The 25,769-nt window shown below is 38.0% G+C and overlaps 1 protein-coding gene across 4 annotated transcripts in view; it reads right to left on the bottom strand.

Annotated features, from left to right (window-relative positions):
• The window catches only part of SLC9A3 (solute carrier family 9 member A3), a 54,350-nt gene extending 29,366 nt beyond the window's left edge, over positions 1-24,984 (bottom strand). For all 4 annotated transcript variants that reach the window (XM_018081698.2, XM_018081697.2, XM_018081699.1 and 1 more), the window contains exons 1-2: positions 24,713-24,984; positions 1,555-1,857 (exon numbers count right to left, since the gene is read on the bottom strand). In XM_018081698.2, coding sequence (XP_017937187.1) covers positions 1,555-1,857; positions 24,713-24,902 — 493 coding nt within the window. In that variant the 5' untranslated portion in view covers positions 24,903-24,984. The remainder of the gene's footprint in view (positions 1-1,554; positions 1,858-24,712) is intronic.
• Between the last annotated feature and the right edge of the window lie 785 nt (positions 24,985-25,769).

Here is a 25,769-nt window from a genome sequence, read left to right on the forward strand (position 1 = left end):
AGAGCTTTAGCTGTGACCTGTGGTAAGGGTTGATTCTGCTGTTTAACTGTAAGCTCAGAGTTATAGTAAACACTATCACTAAAAGATTTGCATAATGATGAAGCAGAACATGTAGACACCAAATCCAGCTTTTGCAGTTAGATGAGAGTTGTTTACTGATTGGGAGGAGAGGAAGAGATAGGAGAATTTTTCAATTAAAAAAAACTTTTTTGAAAAGACTTGACTTTTCCATTTCACGTTATAAAGAGATCAATCCTTTTCCTTTAATGATTTATATCAAAGTAATTATCATTCATTATATTTCCCAGAACACAATGTTAAGAGAATAAGTTTGGTGGTATTTTTAAAATCATTTGAAGCATCTTGGATATTTAAATAAAGAAATCCTTTTCCACTGTGTTGCAATAGCAACATCCTTCTGTCATATATTTTGTTCCTGAAAACCTGATTTTATTTATAAATATGATATTGTAGACGCAGTATAAAGAGTCAACAGTGTTTGTACCTGAGCTCCCACCTTTGTAACTTCTTAAGAAAAAAAAACACTCCTTCCAAAATGTGAGTTATAGTAAGGTAAATATATGAAATGTAAGCTAAATTTACCATAGCTGTCTATATCACAAATATCTGCAGTTAAATAACATGTCTCCAAAGAACAAGTCTGTACAGATTAAGCACTGCTGTTCTGGGCCTGTTCTATCAGCTCTGTGCCCTTTTATTATAGAATAATTGAGATAGAGTGCATCTTAGAATCATAGAACGGTTTGTGTTGGAAGGGACCTCTTACGCCCTTCAGTCCATCCCTCCTGCCATGGGGGACAGGGACACCTTCCACTAGATCAGGTTACCAGGTTACTCAGAGTCCCATCCAACCTGGCCTTGAACACTTCTAGGGATGGGGCATCCACAGTTTCTTTGGGCAAAGCACAAGCAATAGGGAATCTTCACTTTTTGGATTTGTGGTCTGGGAAATTCTGCACCCTTTCAAACCCCATTGGGCTGCTCTCATTAAAATGACCTTTTTTTTTTTTTTAGTAAGACATCTACTGTCAGTAAGACATCTGCTACCTCATTCTGTAAGTTTAAAATTTCTAAATCTTCAGTTACAATTTCCAGGCTCAGAAGACAAAAAAGAGATGTGGAAATGTGTCACACATATATACCCACTCAGCAACCATTCCTTACTTAATATTAAATCTGACTGAAGGAAGGCACTTCCATTTCACAGTAACTTTTGAGGTTTCTATCACAGCAGAAAGAAACAAGCCCTTCACTGTGTATTTTTGTCCAGATGTCCATTAGCAGAAAGAATCCTGAGCTTTACCCTGAGAGTGTACACACACATTTAGAGCAGGACAGCACGAGAGACATGGATTCAAGTTGCTTTTGTGCTGTCTCCAGGGAAGATTTCTCAGGTCATTGTTAAATTTCGTAAAGATATTACAAATTGCTCCTGTCAAAATTGAACTTTTCTGCTGGAAAGTGTTGTTAAGTTGTAAATCATCACCCATCTAACAGTTGGTATACAGTAGTGCCTTCATAGATCAAACTTACCCATTATTCCTGTCAGATAGACACCATAGAGAGATAAACCAGTTGTGGCAGCATTCCAAACTGTCCCAATGACAGCATACAAAAGGATTGTGCCAAGATTTCCAAAGAACAATCTATTTGGCATAAAATATCCAGCATCCAAAACAATGGGGGGTAACAAATAGAAGAAAAATACAGTTGGTGTCAGGGTGAAGGAGGCAATGTGATCTGCTGCCAATACAATGCCACCAAGAACAATACCGAGGACAATCAGCAGAGCACTTTCTGGAACCACCCGAGTGACTTTGTGGGACAAATGGAAAACTGCAAAGAAAAAGGAAAACAATGAGTCAGAAATTAAATGGAGAAACAATTTGAGCAATAACTGTTATTAGCTGGCGGTTTTGACTTCACACAAACTTCTTGCTTTCATTGTTCTTAGACCCAAAAGCGTGTATGGAATGCATGAGATACAGACGGTGTAAAAAGCCACTTATAGAATAAAATAAAGGTTGATTTTCAGATTTTATCCAGCATATTTTAACTTATATGAAAACAATATTTATTAACATTTATTATCCTTTATTGGGTTATCTTCTCCATACAAGATCTGTTCAGGGAAAGATAGTGTTCTATGCAAAGCAGTAAATGCAAGACTGAAAAGAAATGGTGGAAATGCTAGAAATGTATGACTTTATTGTTTATTTTTGTATCTAAAAATACACATCTGACCTAATAATTTGTTTAGAAATTATCAGTGTACTAACAGGCATACTGGAAGATGGGAGAAGAATGCTGACAAGTTTCAAGACAACTCTTTTTAGATTTATAGACTATTCTGATAATGTAGCCTTCAGCAGGAGCAAAATGAAGCTCATATCCTGGGAGGTCCATTTTGAGCCTTTTCCTCAAAACCTCCGTAATACAGATTTCAGTTAATTCAAAGGCTTTCTGAGGGAATGGGGGCTTTAGTGGTGCCTTCAAATATAGATATATTCATGCAAAATGGTTCTGCAACAGGCTACTTTCTTTTGTATAAAGTGTCGCAAAATCTGTGTGTTACAGTAATATGTCAAATCTGTTAATAGAGACAAGCAGTCAATGGTATCTGTCATAGAAAAACATGTAGTGGTATGATGTGGTAAAACTATTAATATAGCAAATAATCAGAGGGAGGGAATATTACTAAATACCATAAGTGAATCTAAAGAGACAGAAAGACGGCACAACCAGACAGTAAAAACAGACTTTTCAAAGTGACAGAAACACCACTAAGACTGCAAACACATGTAGCAACATATATTTAAAATGTCCTTGTTAGGTGTCAGATAAAAGAAAAAAGAAAGCAGAAAGAAGAACAGAGAGAAGTCAATTCTACAAAAACAGATGGAATATGAAATAGGAGGAAGTGGCAGAAGTGTTTGATAATAAGGAAGCACGGATAGCTTAATTGACTTTCTTGGGATTTCTGTGAGCTTGTTCTTCAGTTTATCTTAAGTAATGATGTGTCCCAGGTGACCTGAACCCTGAACCCACTTTGTGATACTGACCCAATAAATGCGACTTCGCTTACATAGCTTTGTGTTGAAAATGGGAGTTTCACTTCAGTGAACTTTCCCCTAGTTTGAACATCAGCTGTGTTGAAGCTGTTATAATGCTAATGCAATTTAGCTCAAAACTAGCTTGGACAAGAAGCTATCATTAAGATTTCCAGACTCTTAAGCCATAGTGGAAGAATCTTTCCCATGATCATGTAGAGATCTTAGACCGGGTTACTTTACTGAAAGACCATTGTTTTTCTTCCCACCTAAGTATTTGTCCTAGTCAAACATTTACTAGTTACCTTTAGATTTTAAGGGCCCCATTCCTGAACTGTCTGCTTTCGTCTTGGCTGCATCTATACAGTCAATGTTAGACGCATCATCCATCATTATAGCAACCCCACAATAACATGGTTCCTGTAAGCTGTATAACCTCCCTGGTCTCATCAGAATAGAAAACGTAAAAGGAAAAATGATAACAGCCTGTCTACACCAACAATGAGCATGAACGTAGATGCTCCTGAGTGTTTGTAGACAAGACTTGAAAACGAAGCCATCTTAGAACACAGCTAAAAAGTAGGATTAATACAATAGCAATCAGACATGAAAACAAACTGCATTCAGTGAAGCAGACTAAATCATGCCAGTTTTCTATGTCATCTGTGTCATGTAATCAAGAGATGAATAACACTTCACAGAAACAAACACTGTGGGTTTCCTCAGTTCATCTCTTCTCTGTTATAAAATCAATTGGGCTTGCATTAAGGAAAAGAAAAAAAAAGAAAAAGAGAGAAGAAATGAAATAAAGAAAAACAAACTAGCTACTACTCCATGTGTATAAATTGCAGCATTTAACTTCTCAAAAATCTTTCCTACTAGCCATTCTTGATTCCTTGAATTTTCAGTCAGTGAATTATCAACTAATTTATCACCTTACAGAGTAGGGATTATCTCCTTATCCCTGAAAATGAATGTTGCTGAGCTAGTCTTACTAACTAAAGTCTGTTTTTCCTACTCTCATGTCAGCAGATAAGCCATGACTACAAGACATTAAAGTTAAAAAATTAAAATAAACTTGTGAAAATTTTTTAGAACTAGGCATTGGGGGAGGGGGGAAAGCTTGTCCATCTAAAAATTTATATTCTGTAGAATTCTCCCCTTTACAACCAAAACCACTTTTGAATGCTGGGAAGCCAATCTGATTTTGGTTATAACATTGTCTCCACCTATAAATCACATGTTCCCCAGGAATCAGCTCTATCATATTTGTCTGTGTTCCCTTTAACTCAAATTGACTGATTATCTGTACCAGATTTTAATACTAGCAGCCATAAATTCTTCCACTCTGTTAGTTTAGGGATGAGGGCCATGGACAGGAAAGTCATTGCATGAATGAGCCTCTAAGAAGATTCTTTTCATTATTGCATTTGACCCAAGCAAAATCTGAAAACTAGACTCTCTTTGGTTTAAGATAACTGCCTAGCTAGCTCTTCAGGGAGATAGCATGCCATATGATTAACAGAAACATGTTTATAAACATAGAAATAGATAAAAGGAAAATACCACAACTGATGAAATTAAAAAAATAGCTTTAGACTAAGATGCACTTAGAACTTATATTGATGTTTGAGTTCATATTTGCACTTACAATAACTAATGGGGTTTTTTGGCTATGCACATGAAATATATTTAATCAAGATTGTGCATTATGAGTAGTTATTACACGTATGAAAATTGAAAGAGATTAATTCCAAATTCACTCCTTAATGGTTTTTTACAATTCATTATCCTGAAGTGATGTCCCTAATACATTCTGAGTGTGTTACAAACTCACCTAATGATAGTACTTTCATTTCATGAAGTTTGCCTTTACTTGCCTAGAAGAGGTCCAAAAATAGTCCCACCAAATGAATTATGTCCCCATGACAAAGTAGAATTGGAAGCTTTAATTACATCTAAATGTATAGCATGACGAGGTATTTCACCTGACTGAAGGGTAAAATACAATCCAACACAGTTTGAAAACTCCTAATGGACAAGGAGTTTAGTTTGATTCTGTTATGAAAGAAATTAAAAATATCAGGAAGGATAGCATACAGTGCTGCTCAGATAAATTACTCTGTAAGGAACCAAGAGATGAAATTAAGTCTATTTTCACTGCTATTGATAAGGAAAAGTACATTAATGTGTTTTAATGAGGAGAGGGAAAGGGTAAAGAAACAAAAATTGTAGCCAGTCCATGGCGTAAGAGGAATAACAGTGCACAGGACAATTTTGTGATCTATAAATTTTAACATTTACCATTTTAACATTTAGCATTTAGAATTCATGTACATAAGTCTAGACACAGTATTAATGAAAAAGTTAAACATATGCCTTCCATCCAGTACATGCTAAACCTGGTTTGAAAGTGGATTGGACTGGCTAGTGGTTAAACTGCTTAAATTCAGCCTGAGCATTGCTTAATTAGAAGCTTTCTACAAAATTAAGAAACAATTGCATGGTATAAACATTCTGTGATTTTTTTTCAGATGTTTGCTTCGAGATCCACAAAAAGGTACTATGGCATTTAACCTATCTGATGAGAAATACGAAACAAATCAGCAATCTATGATTTGTTGGCTGGAACCAGTTTCTTTTGAGCCAAAGAATGAAACATACTTTAAGAAGTAAGCTGAGTTTTATGGCCTTTTAAAAATAGAGTAACTTAGATGAAATTCTTCACTGGAATTTACAGCATTCGGTGAATTCTCTTCCTTTCTAAGGCTGTCTGAGACTGCTTTGCAAGATCTGATTCAACAAAATAAGATTTTTCTCAGTTACTCAATGAAATGAAGACAGAAATACTGGTTAAATAGCAAGGGAAATAAATTTAAAAATACTAAAGAAAAGATATTGTACAATTCATTCTCAAGTAATGTAATATTTGTAGACAAACAAAGAAAATTTTCTGAAGTAGAGTTTTCACATATTTATTTCCAAATTGTCTCTAATGAAACCTATTTTTAGATAATACTGATTTTTACTTATCAAATGAAACATTTTAATGCATTAGTTCTAGATTTTTTTTTGCTTTGTTTCCAGCTGAAATGAACAATTCAAGGTATATTTACCACCTTTAGAAAATACAGCACTACAAAAATGAAAATCTGAAACTACCTGTTAAAAATGCTGCTAAATTTCAAGATTTATGCAGTCATTTCAGCACTATTTCAAGTGAATAATTACATTTCCATTAACTTTGACAGTGTAAAACCAAGGCCCTGAAAACACGAAACATTTTTTTTAGCTAATATCATTGTTCCAATCCATCACAAAACGTACTGCACATGCACAGTACACAACATGTCATTCAGAAAAATCAGGAATAATGATAGTAATTCTCTGCTGAGGTTTCTTTTCCATGTATCTTTGGATAAAATCCAAGGAGTCACGAAATAATTTAGAAAATTAAAAGATTCTCAGCTTTTTAATTTCCATAGTTTCCATGAAAGCATAGATATGAATTTGCAAACATTTCTAAGCTCCTCCTATCACTGCTAGAGGGAGGTATGTGGTCTTTTGTTATTTTCTGTGTGTGGTCTTTGTATTTTCGTTAGTGGGTCAAATATCCACTGACAGTATGCTATTAGTCTATTTTATGCAGTTGAAGTTATTGTACTAAACTAAGCCATGAGTGCTTTAAATTTGAGATCCAAGACTTGATTCTCCGTAACTGCTGAAAACCATTCCATTGACCAAAGTGAGAACAAAATGCTGCAAATTCCTTTGTGATTCTTCACTTTTCAGATATACAATTAATAGTATCTCCAAGGCAGTATAGAATCAGATTTTTGTAACGGCACAACATAGAAACCTCCTTATAGAAGATATGATAAGTTTCACAGAAGAATATTCTGCCCAAAGGGAACTCTTTCTTCTAAACATCTTCCGGCAGTTGGACTCTGACTGGCAAGCATGAAATTTTTCTTATCTTATCAGCATTATAACAAGGGAATTCCATTCAAAAACTGTTTAGCTCTACCCTTTCTGCAGCTTTTTCAGTGGTGTCTTCTGCAGGTATATGTTATTACTAAAAAAAAAAAAAATCCGAGAGCAGACATGGCAAAAAATCTGCTTCATCTTGCTTGTATAATAGCTCAAAGTGTACGTATAGGTCTGTTTGTAACCTAAATTGTATCATCTGTAATCAGCTGTAGCTGGACATTAAAGAAGTTCAAAAGACTCTGGAAAGTCCCAATCCATTCCTATTGTATTGGTTTACCTGATTAAAGAATGGGCACATCCTCTAAAATATAACACCAAGCACGCATTTTCAAGAAGGGATCATTTTGCTTCCACCATCCCTAGAAGGCATGCATGCCTGGCCACTCTCTTGCTCCATAGCTCCACGCTACCACTTTAAGATCAAATTTCTCCAGAAGTTTTGCTGATAAGTGTAATCTCTACTTACTCCAATTTTCACTAAGGGAAAGTTTTTGATACAATTTCCTGTTTAATGAAGTTTGATGTATTTTTATTTCTCTTATCTTTTGTTATGGTTCCCTTCTCAACAGTCATGCCCACCTACAACTACTAGTCCTCTGATAAACTTCCTGGACTTGCTATCCTTGATTTATTTATACTCTTAGATCTTTCATTTTCTGCTTTATCCTCGTAACTTTTATTATTTTCACATGACGCACCAGTTTTTCATCTTTGTGCATTGACCTCAGTTGTACTAGATCTCTTTTTAAAGATCTCTTTCATTATTTGACTTCCTAAGTTTTGTACATTACCAAACACCACATTTCTTGCCTGCATAGCCGTAGGCATACCTTTCAACTAATAACAGTTGCTTATGTAGCCTGCACAGAGTATCTAGGAATTTTAATTAGGACCATAAGTACTAGAAGAGGTATTTGGTTGTGTGGCCAGGCCTTCATTATCCCACCACCATTATTTAATGATCCTCATTTCAGAGGATTTTTGCTCCAGCTAAGTCTATGTGAAGGCACACCACCAGCTCTCATCGCAGAGTTAAAGACTTCATTCTGATTTCTAGCCTGAGCTTGTTCACAGCTATTTTATATCCATTTTCCTTTGTGAGAGTGATATCAATTTTCTTAAATAGCTATTTTCCCCTACTATTAATTCCTTCATTTCCTATTATATAAGCACAGAGAAAAACACACTGTCTTTATTTTCTTGTTTTAAACCAAACCACTTATTTTCAGTCTTTAGCTCTCTATTTCAATCTGAGTTCACTTTTGTGGACTCAGAGACATCAGAAATATAGACTGCATTCTGCATGAGTCATAGAAGCAGGTCCAACAGCATTAATAATTTCCTATCACAATCTATAGTTCAGCTACATCCTGGATTCATTATCACGTGGGTGACTCATAGTCACCGTGTATTCACTTTGTACAGATGTGCATCTCTCTTCTCACTCACAACCTCATGCCAGTTCCTGTCATTGGCCCCTGAGTGAAACTGCCCATGGTATTACTGAATTTCATCCCTTCCCTACTCCTCAAGTTTATATGTTTTTTCTTGTACAATAGCCAGATCTACATGAATACTGGTAATGCCTACAAAAATGTGTCATCAGAAACCTTCAGTAAGATGCCCTACCTCTTTATGCAGTGGTAAATTAAAAAAAGAGCAAACCCAAAACCCTGCATAAGATCAGTCAAAAAGCTAAATTCTAGTGACTTCCTATGACTGATAAATAATCTTCTTATGGTTTCATACTTTTATCTCATCCTTACCTTACCCACCTGGAAACTGTTATGCCCTCTATCTTATTAGCGGATGATTTTAGGCCTAAATCAAGGAAAAAATCTTCTATTGTGTCCTAAGAGGGATTCGGTTGAAGCAAGGATTCAAAGCATTAGGGAAACTGCATTTCTAGTCTGTCCAGGAAGTGTTTGAGCAGACTCGTCATTACTGAAGCTGATCATTATTGCCTATATTTGCCTTTCTAATCTTTATCAACAAAGTGTGCTTGGGGTTTTTTTTCCTGGTCAGGAGTCTGCTAGCATATTTTATAGTCCTTTAGTTTCTGTTCTGTGGACCTTGCAACAACAGTATTCTGCAAGAACTGTTAGTTACCATTTTGAATTGTTTATATACAAGTGGTAAAAACCCTTAAGAGTTTCTATGAATTTCTTCTAATTAATATTACTTAGGCAAATTCAAAATTATTTTATGAATCAGTACCTTAGACTTTTACCAAATCTAGCAAAAATTGAAAGATTCATTGAAAAATCTTGGAGTTATTTTATGTCTGAAGAAATTCAGAGGTATAATATACATGTATTATGTAACAAGCTATAAAAACCATTTTTGGTATTGGATCTTGGGTACTGTCTTAAAATATACTACATGAACATGAACATTAATACTATTTATATTTAGTCTTGGACATATTTTTCCTAAGCAAGGTTCAAAAGTCCTTCATGTTTAACTTGTTTAGATGAACTGGTTTGAGTTTGGTTCAATCCAGCTCAAGAAAGCTTGCCTTATTTGTCACATATGTAATGACCACCATTTACAAAGCATACAGCATTGTAATGAGCTCATTAAGCAGGAGATTTTAGGTCGCTGTTCTTTGGAGGCCAACGATTAACAAAATATGTTAGCAATTAAAAATGCAACCAACATACAGGTCAATGTTCTCAGCTGATAGGTCATAACATAATAAGATAGCCTCAAGTCAAATTCAAAGAAGTGTGTGAGTAAGCAACTATTACCTATATAAGCACTTAGAACATAATGAAGTTAAAAGAGTCAGGTACAGTTTATCATAATTATGCCAAATAGTTCTTTTTTGAAGGAGCAGTCCCACTGCAGTGCAAGTGTGGTAGCATTTGGCCCTCATGGAACTGAATGGCACTGAAAGAAAAATGGGAACAGTCAAAAATAATATTTCAAAATGAGAGCAAAGTACACATTAGAAACACCTTGAAGTATAGTAGAGGATATAAAACAGGACAGCAAAAGATTCATAAAACTGCTTCACTCTCTATCCAAAGGTATTAAAATTAAGTCTGAAAGACAATCTTCTTGCTCAAGTTAATATTCCTCACAGACTGAACTCAGTTAAGGGTTACTATGAATTTTCTGTGTTTAGGTTGCTGTCAGTGCATGATATTCCATACTGAACACAAATATAAAGAAGTACAGTTCAAGATGTTACATACTGGAACTATTCTATATACAAAAGAATAAAACCAGCATATTTCTGTCATTACTTCTTCCAACTGCATGTTAAAGAGTCAGCAATAACTGTAAGTGGACTTAGTGCTTATTTTCTGACCACTAAGGTAGTTATGATAAAAATTATTTTCTGAGGTCTAAAAATCCAGCTGATATTACAATATAAATTGAAAAAGCATTTAGGGGCATGAAAACAAGGTAGAATTTACTTTCTATTAATGGTGTATATTGCAACTGCTCCAGTTTTAAAACTGTCTTCAAAATTCACTGAAATTTATTGACATATAGGGAAGGCAATCTTTTTATTTTAAAATACCAAACCTTTTTCCACTAACATGAGTTAAATAAAGAAATGAGTTAACTTATTTCTCACTATGAATTTTAGATTTTTTTTCCTTTTAACCTTCATTTTAATATGATAAATCAATTGAAATATAGGTCTCCCTATAGGAATATTTTGGCATTTGCTCATACAGATTAAAAACTGCAATGAAATGCGGTACTAGTAATATATGGAAACAGTTGTTCTGGTGTCATGATAAATTGTGTAAGGAATTACCAAAGTCTGAACAGAAAACAGAACCAGTTCTTCTCCCTGATTCATGTCTACCATACAAAGAAGAAAAAGAAGATGAAGAAGAAATAATGTAGCGAATACCAATATGGTATTCTGAATATGTCCCTATACTACAGGGACTTTCTCTTCTTCCCCTGTACTGCTTCTAGCAAGGCATTGGATTGTTCCTGTTAAGAAGGGCAAGAGGGACATAATTAAAGCCTAGGGTCTAGAGGGAATAGCTATGAGGGCTGCTCCAAGTCATGACGTAGGAAAGTAGTTTTTTTTCAAGCACTGGCAACATTCCTGTCCCCTTTGTTCCACCCTGGCAAGATTTTACTTAGTACAACTGCAATAGCATGGAATTACAGTGGAAGTATTCCTGATTATAGCAGTAAAATAAGTAAGCATGTCAAGCAGCTCTTGAAAAAACCTTAATTTCAGAGAACTAACAAAATATGCCTGGCTAGTTTTCATTGAAAGTAAATACTACCATGCACCTTGAAAAGCTTCAAAGTTTTTCCAGAGTCTTATGTGGGGGGAGAGTTCATGTTGGAGGAGTCTCCATCAACTAAGAGAAGAGTTTCATGATGGATTACAACTCTTGTATGTAATTTCAGAAACTCAAGTATGTTGATAGGACGAGGGGGAGGATGGCCTTAAACTGATATTAGGAAGAAATTCTTTGTTATAAGGGTGGTGAGGTACTGAAACAGGTTGCCCAGAGAGTTTGTGGACTCCCATCTCTGGAGGTGTTCAGGACCAGGCTGGATGGGGCCATGGGTAACTTGGTTTAGTGGAAGATGTGCCTGCCCATGGCAGGGGTGTTGGAAGCAGAGAACAGAAGACATCACATGCTTTGTTACTGAATGCACTCATTCCTGCCCATAAGAAAGTAAATTTGCTCAGAAATCCAGGTACATGATTTATTTTCCCTCAGATTTAAGAAGAGCAAGATGGACTTAGTTTATATCATCTAACTTTTTCCTGCAAAAGGCTCTGAAATACTGCTATCATTCAATGTGCTTTAACATGGCGTTTGATTTTTGTCCTTACGGTTTCTCTGATTAAGTAATACATTAACTCTCATACCTTCACTATCTCATTTGAGAGGTGAAGTACATGATGGTAACAGCAGGAAGAACCATAGTTTAATTAGTGTCCTCATACTGCAAAAGGTAGTACATCAAAAATAGCTTCTATGTTTTGAAATGGAGAAGGACGGTGGTAAGACAGCTCTTTTTTCAGTTATGCATTTGTGTATTGTAGTGCATACTCAGGCAAAATGAGAAAGGTTAGCATGCAAAAGCAAGTTCATGAGGAGATTAGATTTTCCACAGTGAAGAAAGAAAAAGGAGGGGAACAAAACAGGCTAAAGCTGTATTTGAAGCAGCTCACAATTCAAACCTTTTGCTTACTTGACTGCTTATTTCAAGAAAAAAGGGAGGGTAGAAACCAGATACAAATCCCTTCCTAAGTAAAAAACATCCCAGAGTGTCACATGCATAAACGAAACACGATTCTGTTCTATGATACATAGGATTCTTTGCTTTGTACAAGTAAGTGTCCTTTATATAGTCAGATCCCTTCCAACATAGTAAAAAGGTTTTGCATAGATTCCTAAAAATATCTATGCAAAAAAATAAATTTTGGGAGCAGTAAGAATTCAGTATGAATCAAATGTAATTAAACTATCCACACTAGTGTCTCTTTTTGACTTCTATTACCATGTATATAGGAATTAGACTTCAGTAGAATCATAAAGTGATTTGGTTTGGAAGAGACCTTTAAAGGTCATCTAATCCAATCCTCCTGCAATTAGCAGGGACATTCAACTAGACCAGATTGCTCAGAGCCCCATCCTACCAGACCTTGAATGTTTCCAGGGACTGGGCATCTAACCACGTCCCTGGGTAACCTGTTCCAGTGTTTCACCATCCTCACCATAAAAAAATTCTTCCTTATATGTAGTCTGAATCTTTTAGCTTAGAACCATTATGCCTTGTCCTATCACAGCAAGCCCTGCTAAAAAGTCTGTCCCCATCTTTCTTAAAGGCACCCTTTAAGTAGTGAAAGGCTGCAATGAGGTCTCCCCAGAGCCTTCTCTTCTCCAGCTGAACAACCCCAATGCTCTCAGCCTGTCTGCATAGGGGGGGTGCTCCAGCCCTCTGATCATCTTCATGGCCCTCCTCTGGACCCAACCCAACAGACGGATGTCTTTTCTGTGCTGGGGATCCCAGACCTTGATGCAGTACTCCAGGCAGGGTCTCACCAGAGCAGAGGGAGAGGATCACCCACCTTCAGCCTGCTGGCCACGCTTCTTTTGATGCACCCCCGGACATGACTGGCTTTCTGGGCCATGAATGCACATTGATGAGTCATGTCCAATAAAAGGAGTTCAATTATTTACGCATAGATAAATCATAAATGAGAGAAAGCCTATAACTGAATAAAAATTATATACGTGGATTTAATTCTGAAGGGATTAGTGTAGCATCTTCATGTACATGTAAATGCCAGGGTAAGTTCTGGAAAAAGAGTGCTGGAATGGAAAAGCGTCAATCTGAAAGACCTAGATGAAGTGATACTGCTTCATACCAACTGTAAAATAAAAAATGTTAGTGGATTAAGTCCTTCTTTTGTTCTGAACTATAAAGTGTTATGAAAAGCCAAACTTCACAATTTTCTACTAATATTGTTTTTTCTAATAATCTCTTAAAATTGTGCACCTGAATATGCTGTTAGATCTGACAGGAAGGCAAAAAAAGATGAACAAATGTCAAGACAGAAGGCAATTTTCAGCTGAATTTTCCTTAAATTTATGGATTTTCCATTTTCTGCCACGTTCACTAGCATTTAAGTAAGCATGTGATATACAGGATATATTTTAGAATTTTCATTTCTGTTATGAGTGTTTAGTTTTTCAGCAGCTGAACCTGCTTGATGATTTATCTACATTTCTATCATATCCTTAACTGATAAGCAGTTCCCAAAGTATGGGGTTCTTTACCAAGCCAGGTACGGATACTGTGTGTTGTGTTTTTGGAATGGCATTCCCCAATTTAGTGTTCCCACTGAAACACTCCAAAGCACACACCACTCCATCACTCCCCCTTCATTCCCCCTTCGGTGGGCTGGAGAGGTAAATTGGAGGCACAAAAGGTAAAGATTATAGGTTGAGATAACAGCAATTTCCTGAAAGCAGCAATAAAATGAGACAATGAACAGCAACAATACTACTGAAAGAGGATACAAGAAAAAAGGTGAATGATTCAAATGTTATTGCTCACTCCCCACAGAAAACCCTTGACAACACCCCACTGCTCCCTCTGCAACCCTACGACCCAGAATGGGAGCCCTTCCCCCATCCTGGAAAATGATGTGAGGTGGTATAGGATAACCTCCCGGTCCTAGCTATGCCCCCTCCTCCAGGTCCTAGCTATGCCGCCTCCTGGCTACTGCAAAAATTAACCCTGTCCTGGCCAGAACCAGGACACTGTGTTTTAGACACTACAGAACAAACCCGACTCTTGGCTTCAGTACTTCTTCACTTGCCTACAATCAGAAAAAATTTATCAGATGAGGGTATATAGACAAGATATACTAACTTTCAACACATTAGGATCCTCCATTATGTGATAAACAACATGTGTTACACCAGGCACCAAGAGGAAAATACAGCTATAAGACCCTTCATCCTTACATTTGCGTAGGTCTTTCCTGACATAAGTACTTCCGTACCCACATAGGAGCTGAATTTCCACTTACAGTGGCAGGTTTATCTTGGACTACTTTTAATCTTTACTCATAAATCACAATAAACAGAAGGAAACTTCATACTTCCTCCTGGTGTTTTTACATCCTCATACTTTCAAACACCAAACAGCATGATTCAAGTGAACATGCCTTAAAAAGTATTGGTTTTAGTAAGGCCAAACATGTTTTATTCCTTAAGAAAGGCTGAAAAATTAAGATGCTTTATTAAGTGCTCAAAAGTAATAGATTTTCCTAAAGAAAAAGCTTTGGCTTTTCACTTAATTACCATTTTCTTCAGTACAAGTATTCAAGACATGAAAACAAGATGTACTTCTGTTTAGTGAAAAGCTAGAGAACATAAGGTTTCGAATAAGATTAGTATATTATATATCAATTAATTGCTGCTCCCCTTAACTCCATGAAAAATGTGACAGTCCATTTTTTTCAGACTCGTGTGAAGTGTAATAACCTCATCCTCAGAGCAGAGGATCAAATTAACTTGAGCAAGGAAGGAGTGAAGGTGAATTACAAAATGTTTATTTTTCACTGACTTCAATGCCGTATCTATCTCACTGTGAAATAATAAAATAGTGTCGTTTCTGAATCTGCTAGGTTCTTTATTTCTAATAATTTTTTTTTTCAGTTGGTTGGTTTGGTGTTATTTTATTTTTATTTTTTGTTTTTGTTTTAGGGTTCTTTTCTTAGAAGAACAAGGGCAGTCTTCCTGAGAAAAATCCCATTAGAAATAGAGAAACTGAAATAGGATTTCAAAGTGCCAGTGCTGCAAGTGGAAGACCCAGAAGTAATACCTGCACGGTACAGAGGAGAACTACAGAGCTGTGTTTTCTGGCATACAGTTGTGTGCAGATGAGAGATTTGTAGGAAACACTGTACACTACAACCACCAACTCCAGGTTTACACATCTTCCTGCTGACTCATTTAGCTTCTGTTTGAGCTTGGTACTACCAGTTAATAGATCTCACTGCACGTTTCCATCAAGTAGTACTATTCACTAGAATATCAGTTCATCCTGGAAAAAGCTTTGGCTAAAATAAGAGATGAAACTTATACTGTATCAGATAAGGAAAGAGAGAAGAGTGGATGACATATGAGTGGAAGCCATTCTCACCAGAAAGCATCCAGGTTACAGGATAGATAAACCTTATACTGGTACCCTGTCATTCCTTTCTTTAATTCATGATGGCATGACCATTGTGGCCACTATATGGCCACCATGTATTCTTCTCTCTTCTGGTAGTGTGCAATTTTGCACCAGTTAATCAAAGTATACCTACTGCATCAAAATGGCATGCAGATGTGTTGCTAACTTCAACTACGTAGGATGTGGATAAAGGTCCATCCACGTGTGAACACTGCTAATTTAAAGACTAGGATCTACAGAACTAATTGATACAGCAACTAAATCTGGAAACCATTACCAAGCACATGAAGGACAAGAAATTCCTCAGGAGTAGTCAGCATGGCTTCATGAAGCCATCCGATAAAACTCTACAATGAACTGATGCACCTGGAAGATGAGAGGAGAGAATTGACTTGTGTCTACTGAGCCATCAATAAGGTAAAGCCTTTGGCACAATCTTCCACAAAAGCCTCACAGCCCCTCAAGGTGGTGTTGTAGGGGCTGGATGGGCAGACAGTGAGGTGGATTGAAAACTGCCTGAATGTCTGGGCCTTGAGGGTGGTGATCAGTGGTGCAAAGTATAGTTGGAGGTTGTTAACTAGTGGTGTACCCAAGGGGTCTGTACTGGGTCCAGTCCTCTTTAACGTCTTCATTAATTATCTGAATGATGGGGAAGAGCGTACCCCCAGCAAGTTTTCTGATGACACAGATTTCGGAGGAGTGGCTGATAGGCCAGAGGGTCAGGCCACCATCCAGAAGGACTCAACAGGCTGGGGAAAAGTGCTGACAGGAACCTTGTAAAGTTTGGCAAGGAGAAATGCAAAGTCCTGCACCTGATGAGCAACAACTCCATACACCAGTATATGCAGAGGGCCATCCAGCTGGACAGCAGCTTGGCAGAGGGTATGAGCGTGACCAAACACTGGACAGGTTGCCCAGAAGCATTGTGGAGTTTCCTTCCTTGGAGGTAGTCAAATGCTGTCTGGACATGATCCTGGGCAACCAGCTGTAAGTCACCCTAGATGACCTGGGGCATTGAACCAGATGTTGTGCCTTCCAACCTCAACCAGTCTGTGAGTCTGTTATTCCATGATTTCTGTGAAATCTATAGGAGTTCCAGTATCCAATAAAATATCAAGCTGATGTCTGTGTTAAAGGACACAATGCATGTAGTCCTGTGTTCTTTTTCCCTATCCATCAGCTTCAGAGACAAGTTACATCACATGAGCAGTGCATCACTGACTTCAGCTTTAAACAGAGACCAACCCAATTTAAAAGATCACTTTTCCCCAGTTCACTACCGTCCCAAAGTCATCCCCAGAATGTCTATGCTGCCAAGGCCTGAAAATCTTCCTCCAAATATTCAGCAGTTCTGATATTCCACTGGAGTAGGAAGATTGTAACACCTCCATACTACAACTATATTTAGTTTTATATGTGGTCACATAACAACTATACCTCCAGTACAATTGCTAGTATATCAGTATTAACATTAGCATAACATAATATTAACAAAAAGCCATATTATACCAATCTGTGTCACCTAGTCCCTGGAATGCTACTGTACCATCAAAACAATGTAACAGTATTTATTTTAATAAAGGAGTTAGAATATTTTAACAATGAGTTTTGTGTTTAACAAGTTTCTCCATCAGTTTACAATCTGTTCGCACCTGGGAGATTTTCATTATGAAATCTTACTTGTTCAAGACCTTTGCAGGTTTCTGAATATTTAATATTTCCTCAAAGCCCACCTTACGGAAGTGAATGAATCCATAAAGTTTTCCCTTTCTACTTTTTTTTCCATCTGTAAAAAACTGTAATTGAAGAAAATAAAAATCATAACCACATGTTTTTGAAAATCAGTATACAATCTACACTGAGATTTTCTGTCCTGGTGTGTGATTACTGCAATTTTAACATTCAGCTTTGACAAAACGCCAAGGCATTTTTTTCTTTCAATAGACAAATGCAGAACTTCTCTCCTAGGCGCATATTAGTGAATCCAGAACTAGTGCTTCTATTTTCAGTTATTGGAAGGAAAAAAACTCGCCAGATCCACCTACTTAAAAACTCTGGTTTTGAGCAGGCCTTTCAGAATACTTTCCAGTTTTCTTGTTCCGTGAATGAACATTAAATATTCGTGCCTTAATTAAAAGTGTTTCCACTTGATGTCTTGCATTCCAACTCAGTCAGCTCTTCCTTGTCAGCCTGTAGTTTCAGTATTTATGACTTTACAGTGCTTTACATAGCAGCCAATGGGGTAACAAGTCGCTCCTTTCATAGGGGTGAATACTCTGCAAACTCCTTTACAAAAAGCAATCAAAATATTAACCACAGCCAATCTGCCATGCTCCGTGGTTTTCCAGGACTCTTTTCATGGTCTCTAGTTTTAAATGGCTACCACTTGTTAGCAAATTGAAGAACAATTAGAGCCTCTAGTTCTTTGGGACATTAGTTTAACCGAGCAGCTACAGAGAGATGAGAAAACACAGAGACATTTTCCTGAAAGGAAACAGAATATTCGGATAAGAAATATTCTTCTATGACTTTGGACTCAACACTTCCTCTTGGAATAGAGCAAGACATAAGATACAGAAGAACTCAGCAATCCATTACCCCTTTACTTCAGAGCAATTAAAACTCTGGTAAACGGGGAAAAAAAGTCTTGTATTTGAATTCAAAATGCTACTTAAAGCAAACTGGTGGTGAAACTCACTGATTTTTTTATTGGCTTCTGGTTGTATGAGTTAAACAAAGTAATAATTCAGGATTTACATTGCAGCTTCCCTGCTAAGCATCTCTGACTCAAAAAGGTCCACAAAAACAAAGAGAGACCCTTTTGCTTGAAGAACCTGTGTACACCTGAAAGGATATACTGCTTACCCTTATTTCTTGCAGGACTGTGGTCTGCTGCGTTACTACATGGGAGATTTACAGTCACTTCGGGGGTCTGTAGATCACTTTTAGTAATAAGTGGCTTTAGCTCTGAAGACAGTAAATCAATGGTTTCAAAAATCCCAAGATTACAGTATTAAAAGGATTCCATTGTTCTGCAGAGAACGCCGAGCACTTTGCACACAGGTGCCTGAAAGTAATTGATGGCAGAGATCCTTTCTTAGGTATGCATGCCTGAACTGTATTCAATTCAGGGCCATTCTCAAAATGCCATTGTTTTCTTATGTAATTCACACAAGTTGCCATTGTACATTTGCTATTAGTCAGGGGATGTAATCTGAATCTTGTCAAATTATACTATCCTGATATCTTCTTCCCTGCTCTAAATAATTAAGACTTGAGACTTACAAGACTTGGAGGGGGAGGGAGAAGAAGAGAGATGTGTGTTTCAGAGAGATAGGAAGTAGAGGAAAAGGATGAGTAAGGTTCAAGAGTAAAATGGAAACAAAGCGTGGGAATGGGCATGCACTTACAGTTCTTAAACTCAATAAAAATATGGCTTACACAGTTGTTCCTAGCATTAAAAATGCAAAGCTATTATTCTATGTTGAAAATGTTCTTTTCAGCTGCCTAAGATATATAAAATGTTGGATACAAAAGATAATTCCTTAGAAGGTAGAGATTTTACAGTACTTAACATTCCTAGATCACAGGTATTCTAAACAGCGCTTTGCAAAAGGACATACAGCATTTTTCAATATATCACAGATATATATATCACAGATATATAACACAGTTGCCAGCACAAATTTATAGCTTTTCTATGTATATCCAGGAAGGAAATGCATATGCCTCCACTAGAAGTGTGTTAACCTGTTCTAGCTTCTACTGACTTCACAATAAAGGTAAAAGATGTTCCCTTATCGTGTTCAGAACAGGGGAAGGTAGCCAATTCAGACTTCCTAAATCACAATGCAAAGCCTTTTTTCATATTATCACTTGCTAATGAAAGTAGCTTTTAACAAGCACTACAATCAGGGAAAGGCTGGTAGTTTAAACTTTACAGGGTCTGATAGTATCCACACCATTTTACCGTTTTAATTTCTGACTCCATTTTCAGTTAAATACAACCAATAAAGTTCTGCTAAGCATCCTTTAACATTTCTTCCTAAAGATGTTATTTACTGAAGAATTGGCAACAGAAGAGCAATTCTCACATTTTGTTTCATTAAAACAATACCCTAAATCATTTTCGCTTTGTAACTGACACTTATCAGTAGCCTAGAATGCCAGGAGGAGAAACTTCAGAGTCAAATGGGCTTTTGTTTTGACAGTTTGCTTTGGAGGGAGGGTTATTGATTTCTTCAAAGAAAATATTGCCCCAGGAGTCGAAATTAGATGGGTGGTTAGACCTGCATTTCACAATTCCTTCCCTAGCCCATCCCTAACATGCTTAAAATTCTCCACAGCAATTGTTTGTGTTCACAAAATACTCTAAACAGATCCTTTCTCAGGGTACTTTGAGACAATGTGAAGGAGCCTAGGCATGCAGAAACTAGTGTGTTTGTAGGGATCCATATCTCTAAGTTTAGAGATGCATTGTGCTTTGCAGATCATGTCCTCCTGGAGTCTCAAGAGCTGATGGACTCAACCAGTCCATCTGACATGGTATCTTCACCAGCCTTCTCCTAAATGTTTGTTCATTGTTATTGAATCACTTGTTCCCCCTCCTCCAAAGCATTGTGGCATTCCTGAAGACGGATTTACCCACTGTCCTGGATTCACATTTCGCTCCCACTTTTAAATTTCTAATATAAAAGCCTTTAGAATACATATACAAATACACAGAAATTATAAAAAACCCCAAGCTTTTGTGGCATTCTTAGATGCAGCATAAACTATACCAACAAAAACAGCTGGCAGGACATTTGCCTCAAATAGTGAAAAGGCTTTGTACCCTTCTTCATTCCTGTTCACAGTCACTCACTCTCCCACCATTTCTTCTAGTTGTTTATCTGCACATATTGAGCAAATCCAGAGAGCTAGACAGACAGACAGACTGCTTTGTAAGTTTATTATTATTATTATTACTACTACTATTTTGGGACTGATTGCTTATCCTTCTGAAAAAATGTCATAAAAATGTTATAGTACACAAAAGGATTTAAACTACAAGAAGGAATTTAGGAATTTTCCAAGTTCCCCAACATAACCTCCATTGAAAATATAAATACAATCTTTCTCTGTTACCTAGGATTTTGAACAAGTACAGAAGCATGCACTGGATAACCCCCAAGTAGAAAGCATTCTTCTTTCTCCTTTTTCTTTTTTTTTTTGCAATTGAGAGATATCCTCAGAAAAGAAAAAAAATTGTCTACAATATTTAGTGTTTAAACTATTTCTTCTCTTACCTAATTTTAGCTTCTGGATTCATTATTCCTTTCCTTCTTCCACTTGTTTCCACAGCTGCTTTCTGATTTCCTGCCTACTTCTGGTTTTTTCTGTAGCAGATTTTTCTGCCAAGACACTCTTTGTATCTTCTACAGGTCTGTTATTAAAAGATTATTTTCAAGATATGTTCCATGAAAGACATATAAAGAAAGAGGAGAGCACATGAAAAAGTGAATTTAGAAAGCATATGCAAGTCTGGTCAGTGTACACGTCTTTCGTCTTAGAACTGTACTCTGTACGCATGTTGGTTAAAAATGGCACACCCTCTACCTGCATAGTTTTGGTAGGAAATGCCCTAGTCTATAGCAATAAGTGCATGTTTGTTTGGGTTTTTTTCAGTGGTATTTCTTATTTCACCTGGAAAGCTGAGGTATCAGGAAGTGGACACATAAAGTCCACTAGGAGGGTTCTCAGTTGTACCTCATGTACCTTCTTCACATAGATAAGATATTTTTCTGGCTTAGATTTACACCTGTGAGTAGTTTATTGGCCCTATCCCATGTGGATACACATCTATAGTGATAAGAAAGCCTATCAAAAGAGGAAATAAAGACCATTAGCCAAAATGGAACATTGTGAACCTTATGAAAGTTCCACTTGAAGTGGAAGAATGATGAGTTGGAACATTTCAAATGAAGAGGGTCAAATCAAATCAATTATAATATGTAAAACAGTACACCAAGATGCATCAGCAGTTTCATAGGAGATACAAATTAACTTATTTCCTATTATGCATGAAAGCCAAGTGTATGAAGACTCTTCTTCCACAGTTTCATTTGTAGCAATACTTAGACTTGACCAAAAACTAAACTAAAGTAAACTATAATAGCAGCTTCCTTTCCACAGAGCCCAAAACACTAGGCCACTTCTTCATGTATTTGGGATGCTTATGAGGTTTCACACACAATAGTTTATGTTGCAGAACACCTTGTCAGCACTAATTTGCGTTCTGAATGTACACAACATAAACATCAAACCTCAGAAAATCTGTAAGAATCTCCTAATAAATACAGCCCCAAGCCATATGACACCATGAACTGAAACTTTTTGAAAAAAACTTCCACACAAATGAAAAAAACAAAACTAAAAAAACCAACCAAACAAACAAAACAAACACAGAAAGCCTAAGGCTATTCTAATGTAAGAGAAGGCAAAGTATTCTTGTATACATTTATCCCCAGTTACCAACTGCAATTCCCAGAATACTCTCTGCTGACCCAGTTGCCTATCATCCACTAGTAAAACAGCTCTCTCAATCTCTGTAGCCACGGAAAAGTGAGCTTGAGTATATAAGATCAGCTCCTCCCCTGCTGAAAAACCCAGAGCAAAAACAGCATTTTGACAGCACTACCTTTGCCCTCCTTCAGGTAGTAAAGCAAGAGACTGAAGGGCAGCTGTCCTGTATTTTCTTTCTCTGTTCTTTTCTGTCTCCTTTTCGGATATGTAAATCTTCTTTGAACAAGCAGAGGATTCTTGCCACTCAAAATCTTCTGATAGATTTCTGACCTACTTTCCAGAACCCTTGACACACCAAGGCAGATAGAAAGGTGAAAAGCTGTGTTTTTTCTGTTCCCTTTCTCATTGACTTTTATGAACACCTTCAGGCTTTCTCCATTAATAAGCTGTTGAAAGTGAATGTACATTCCTGTTTGTCTATGTGTTATTTGTGACTGGTGGGGAAAGCAGGAGCATTCATAGGCTCTCGGGGGAATACAGCAGTTGTCCATTGCTTCTTCAGAGAAAATGTCCAGTGTAGTATAGAATCACAAACACAAATGTGAAGAGAGAAAGGAACGAAGCTTGAGAGTTTCGGGGAAGAAAAGTGATGGAGTTGATGATAGGTACTATCTACTAGTAAGTGACATGCTCTGTGCATCTCTGAAAGAAGTACAAAGAACTTTAAAACAGAATCAGTACCATTCAGCTCCTGACAATTAGTGCTTTATTAAGAGTTTATATTAAGGACTTCATGGTAAAATGGCTCATCTTAATCACAATGAATCTCAATCGAGGCCATTGTAATATAAATAGAGTACAATCTAACTGTTCTGTTAGCTTCATTGGGTTTCAGAGACACACTGATATAGCTGTGCAGTACTAATATTACTCTGTACAACTGTGGCACATGTACAGAGCAGCAAAGGCTAAATAATACTAACACAAAGCCGCCTTAATAACTATACTTATTTAGAAAAGTATCACAAAAAGAAGGTTCAAATGAGTAGCCTGTTTATTAGTTTAGTCTGCACAATTTTATAGCGACTCAGTGTTGTCAGTTTTTTCCTGTATGTGGTTTCCCCAGCTTTCTAATTGCTATAACCCATCAATAAAAGTCAATTAAAACAAAACTGGTTCTTATGTAACCCAGGTGCTGCAGCAACCATCTGAACACAAACTATTTGCATGGTTTAGATAAAGGTTCAGATAAAGGTATTTAGTTATATATCTATGGTTAATCAAGTGAAACCCAAGATTCAAATATTGCTGAAAAGTGCTGTACGGTATCACTTTTACATAACTTAATCCTCATTTTTAAAATGTTTTATTTGGATTCGGAAACAGCATTTTCCACGCAAGTCTTACTGTGCTTGTCTTTTGTGCTAGATAGAATATACCTGAGTATAGCTTTTTACATCTTTCATTCTCTGTGACATGTAAAATCCGCAGAATGTGATTCTGGTACATCAAATTAGTACTAAGAGTACAAGTTCAGAAAAATATTAATAGGATTTTCAGCTGACCTTCTGAGTTGAAACTGATTATAGAGAAGATTTCTTGAAAATGGAAATGACATTTACAGTGTTAGCCAAACTGGAAGTCTTTTTACCTTTTCAACTTTCAAGATAAAAGGTCTGAAAACAATAGCATATATGAAATAAAATACATTCCAATTGAACGATGACTCTTCTAGTTCAGCAAAGAGCATTATTGATATAAAACTGCTTTCAGAAGAGTCACGAAGTTCAGGACAAAAGAGTTAGAGCATTAATAAAAATTCATTTAGACTATACTGAAGTTAGGCTAAGTCCTTGTTTTTCATTGATTCTAATTTCTTGAAGAAAATTCTGTGTGCTCGAAAGCTTGTATTTTTTCAGCTACATCAAATGGTCTGATAACAGATATTACCTTTATAAACCATGCTCTTTCACTAATTCAGCAATGCACTTCAAAGCTGAGAATGCTACGTTCATACGTGTAGTTTACAGTGTTTATTTTTGATTTTACTAGCTGATAGAGCTAACAATCATAATCAGGAGAATGGCACACCGTAAAGTGGAACAGGTATTGTGTAAGCTATAAGGCTCGATTGCTGTTTCACTTTTGCAAAAGGTTTTCCCGGGAGCAACAGGAATGAAAGGTCTCAAGGAATTGCAAGGGTTTACAAGGAGACAGATGCAGAAGACACAGTCTGGGCGGTGAAAATGAACTAGGTAACACCTTGAGGCAGGTGAAAATCACCCTACTAAGCACTGTGTAAGGCTGTATTATGAAATCAGGACAGAGTACAGTAAACCCCCTGAAAACGGGTCAGTGGACTTATGACAAGCTTTCCTCATTCACGTTGGGTGCAAGAAGGGGAAGGGGGAAGGGAAAGGAAGAGGACATGTATTAATATATAACTCCGGACTTACCGATTTTGGCCAAGCTAGCCACAAGTATCCAGAGTGCAATGATATAAGGCTCCTTGACGTGATCCCATTCGAAAGAGACGATGGCAAAGCTTTGGTTGCTATTTTTAGCGCTTTCCGAGCTTCTCTGTCCCAGCGCCACTGGGAGAGCCATCAGCCCCAAGAGGAGCCCCACTCCAGATACCTGCCTCATCTCCAAGCCACACAACAAAATCCTGCTTCCCCTTCCCGGAGAAATCCCGCCTCTTCGGAGGTCCTTGGGGGCGAGGTCCTTGTCCCTTCGCAGAGACGCGCCCGACGGCTCAAGGCGGCGGGACAGCGGCGCGCGCGGCCGGCGTCGGGAGGCTCCAGTCCCGTCCCGTCCCGTCCCGCGCCGGCTGCCCCGGCGGGCTCGGGTATCGCCTTGCGCGGGTGGCCAAGGGCGGGTCAGGGCTCCGCGCACAGCAGATGCTTCGAGCTGGGGTCCCGTGCTTGCCCGCACCTGCCTTTATCAGGCTGTTCCGGACGGCGGAGCGAGCCTCCCGCCGCTCCCGCAGAGGCTGCTGTGCGGGACGGCGATGCCCTGACTGACAGAGCACCGGCGGGATCGGCGGAGAGCTGTGCGAGGGTGGCGGCGGGATCGGGGCTGTGCCCGCCGTCCCAGCGCGGCGCTGGGCAGGGCGGGAGCGGACAGGAGCTGCCTGGAGCTGCTGGCGCTCGGAGCCAAGGCTGAGGCGCTCCCGCCACCTTGTCCTATGGGAGCCCGGGGTCCGCGCCTAGTCCGCAGCCGGGTGCACAGGGCATCCACAGATCTCCGTTCGGGCGCTTTGGATGAGCGGGCAATTGGTCAGACTCCCTTCCTCAATCCCACTCTCCCGGCAGGTTGTCACAGATGAAATGCACTCTGCCGCTTCTCAGCCTTGAATCCTCTGTTGAGCCTCATCTAGCTCACCGAGGGCACAGCAGCAGGTTTCTCAAAACAGCTTTTCTTTCTGTCCACCAGAGAGCATCTCTTCCCACGGTGCTCCGGGAAAGGACACCAGCAGGCAAGGTTTGGCTTTCCACTTAGGTCTGCATGGAG

Source organism: Manacus vitellinus, unplaced genomic scaffold, assembly GCF_001715985.3.
Source record: "Manacus vitellinus isolate BGI_N305 unplaced genomic scaffold, ASM171598v3 scaffold_55_pilon, whole genome shotgun sequence".
Classification (NCBI taxonomy): Eukaryota; Metazoa; Chordata; class Aves; order Passeriformes; family Pipridae; genus Manacus; species Manacus vitellinus.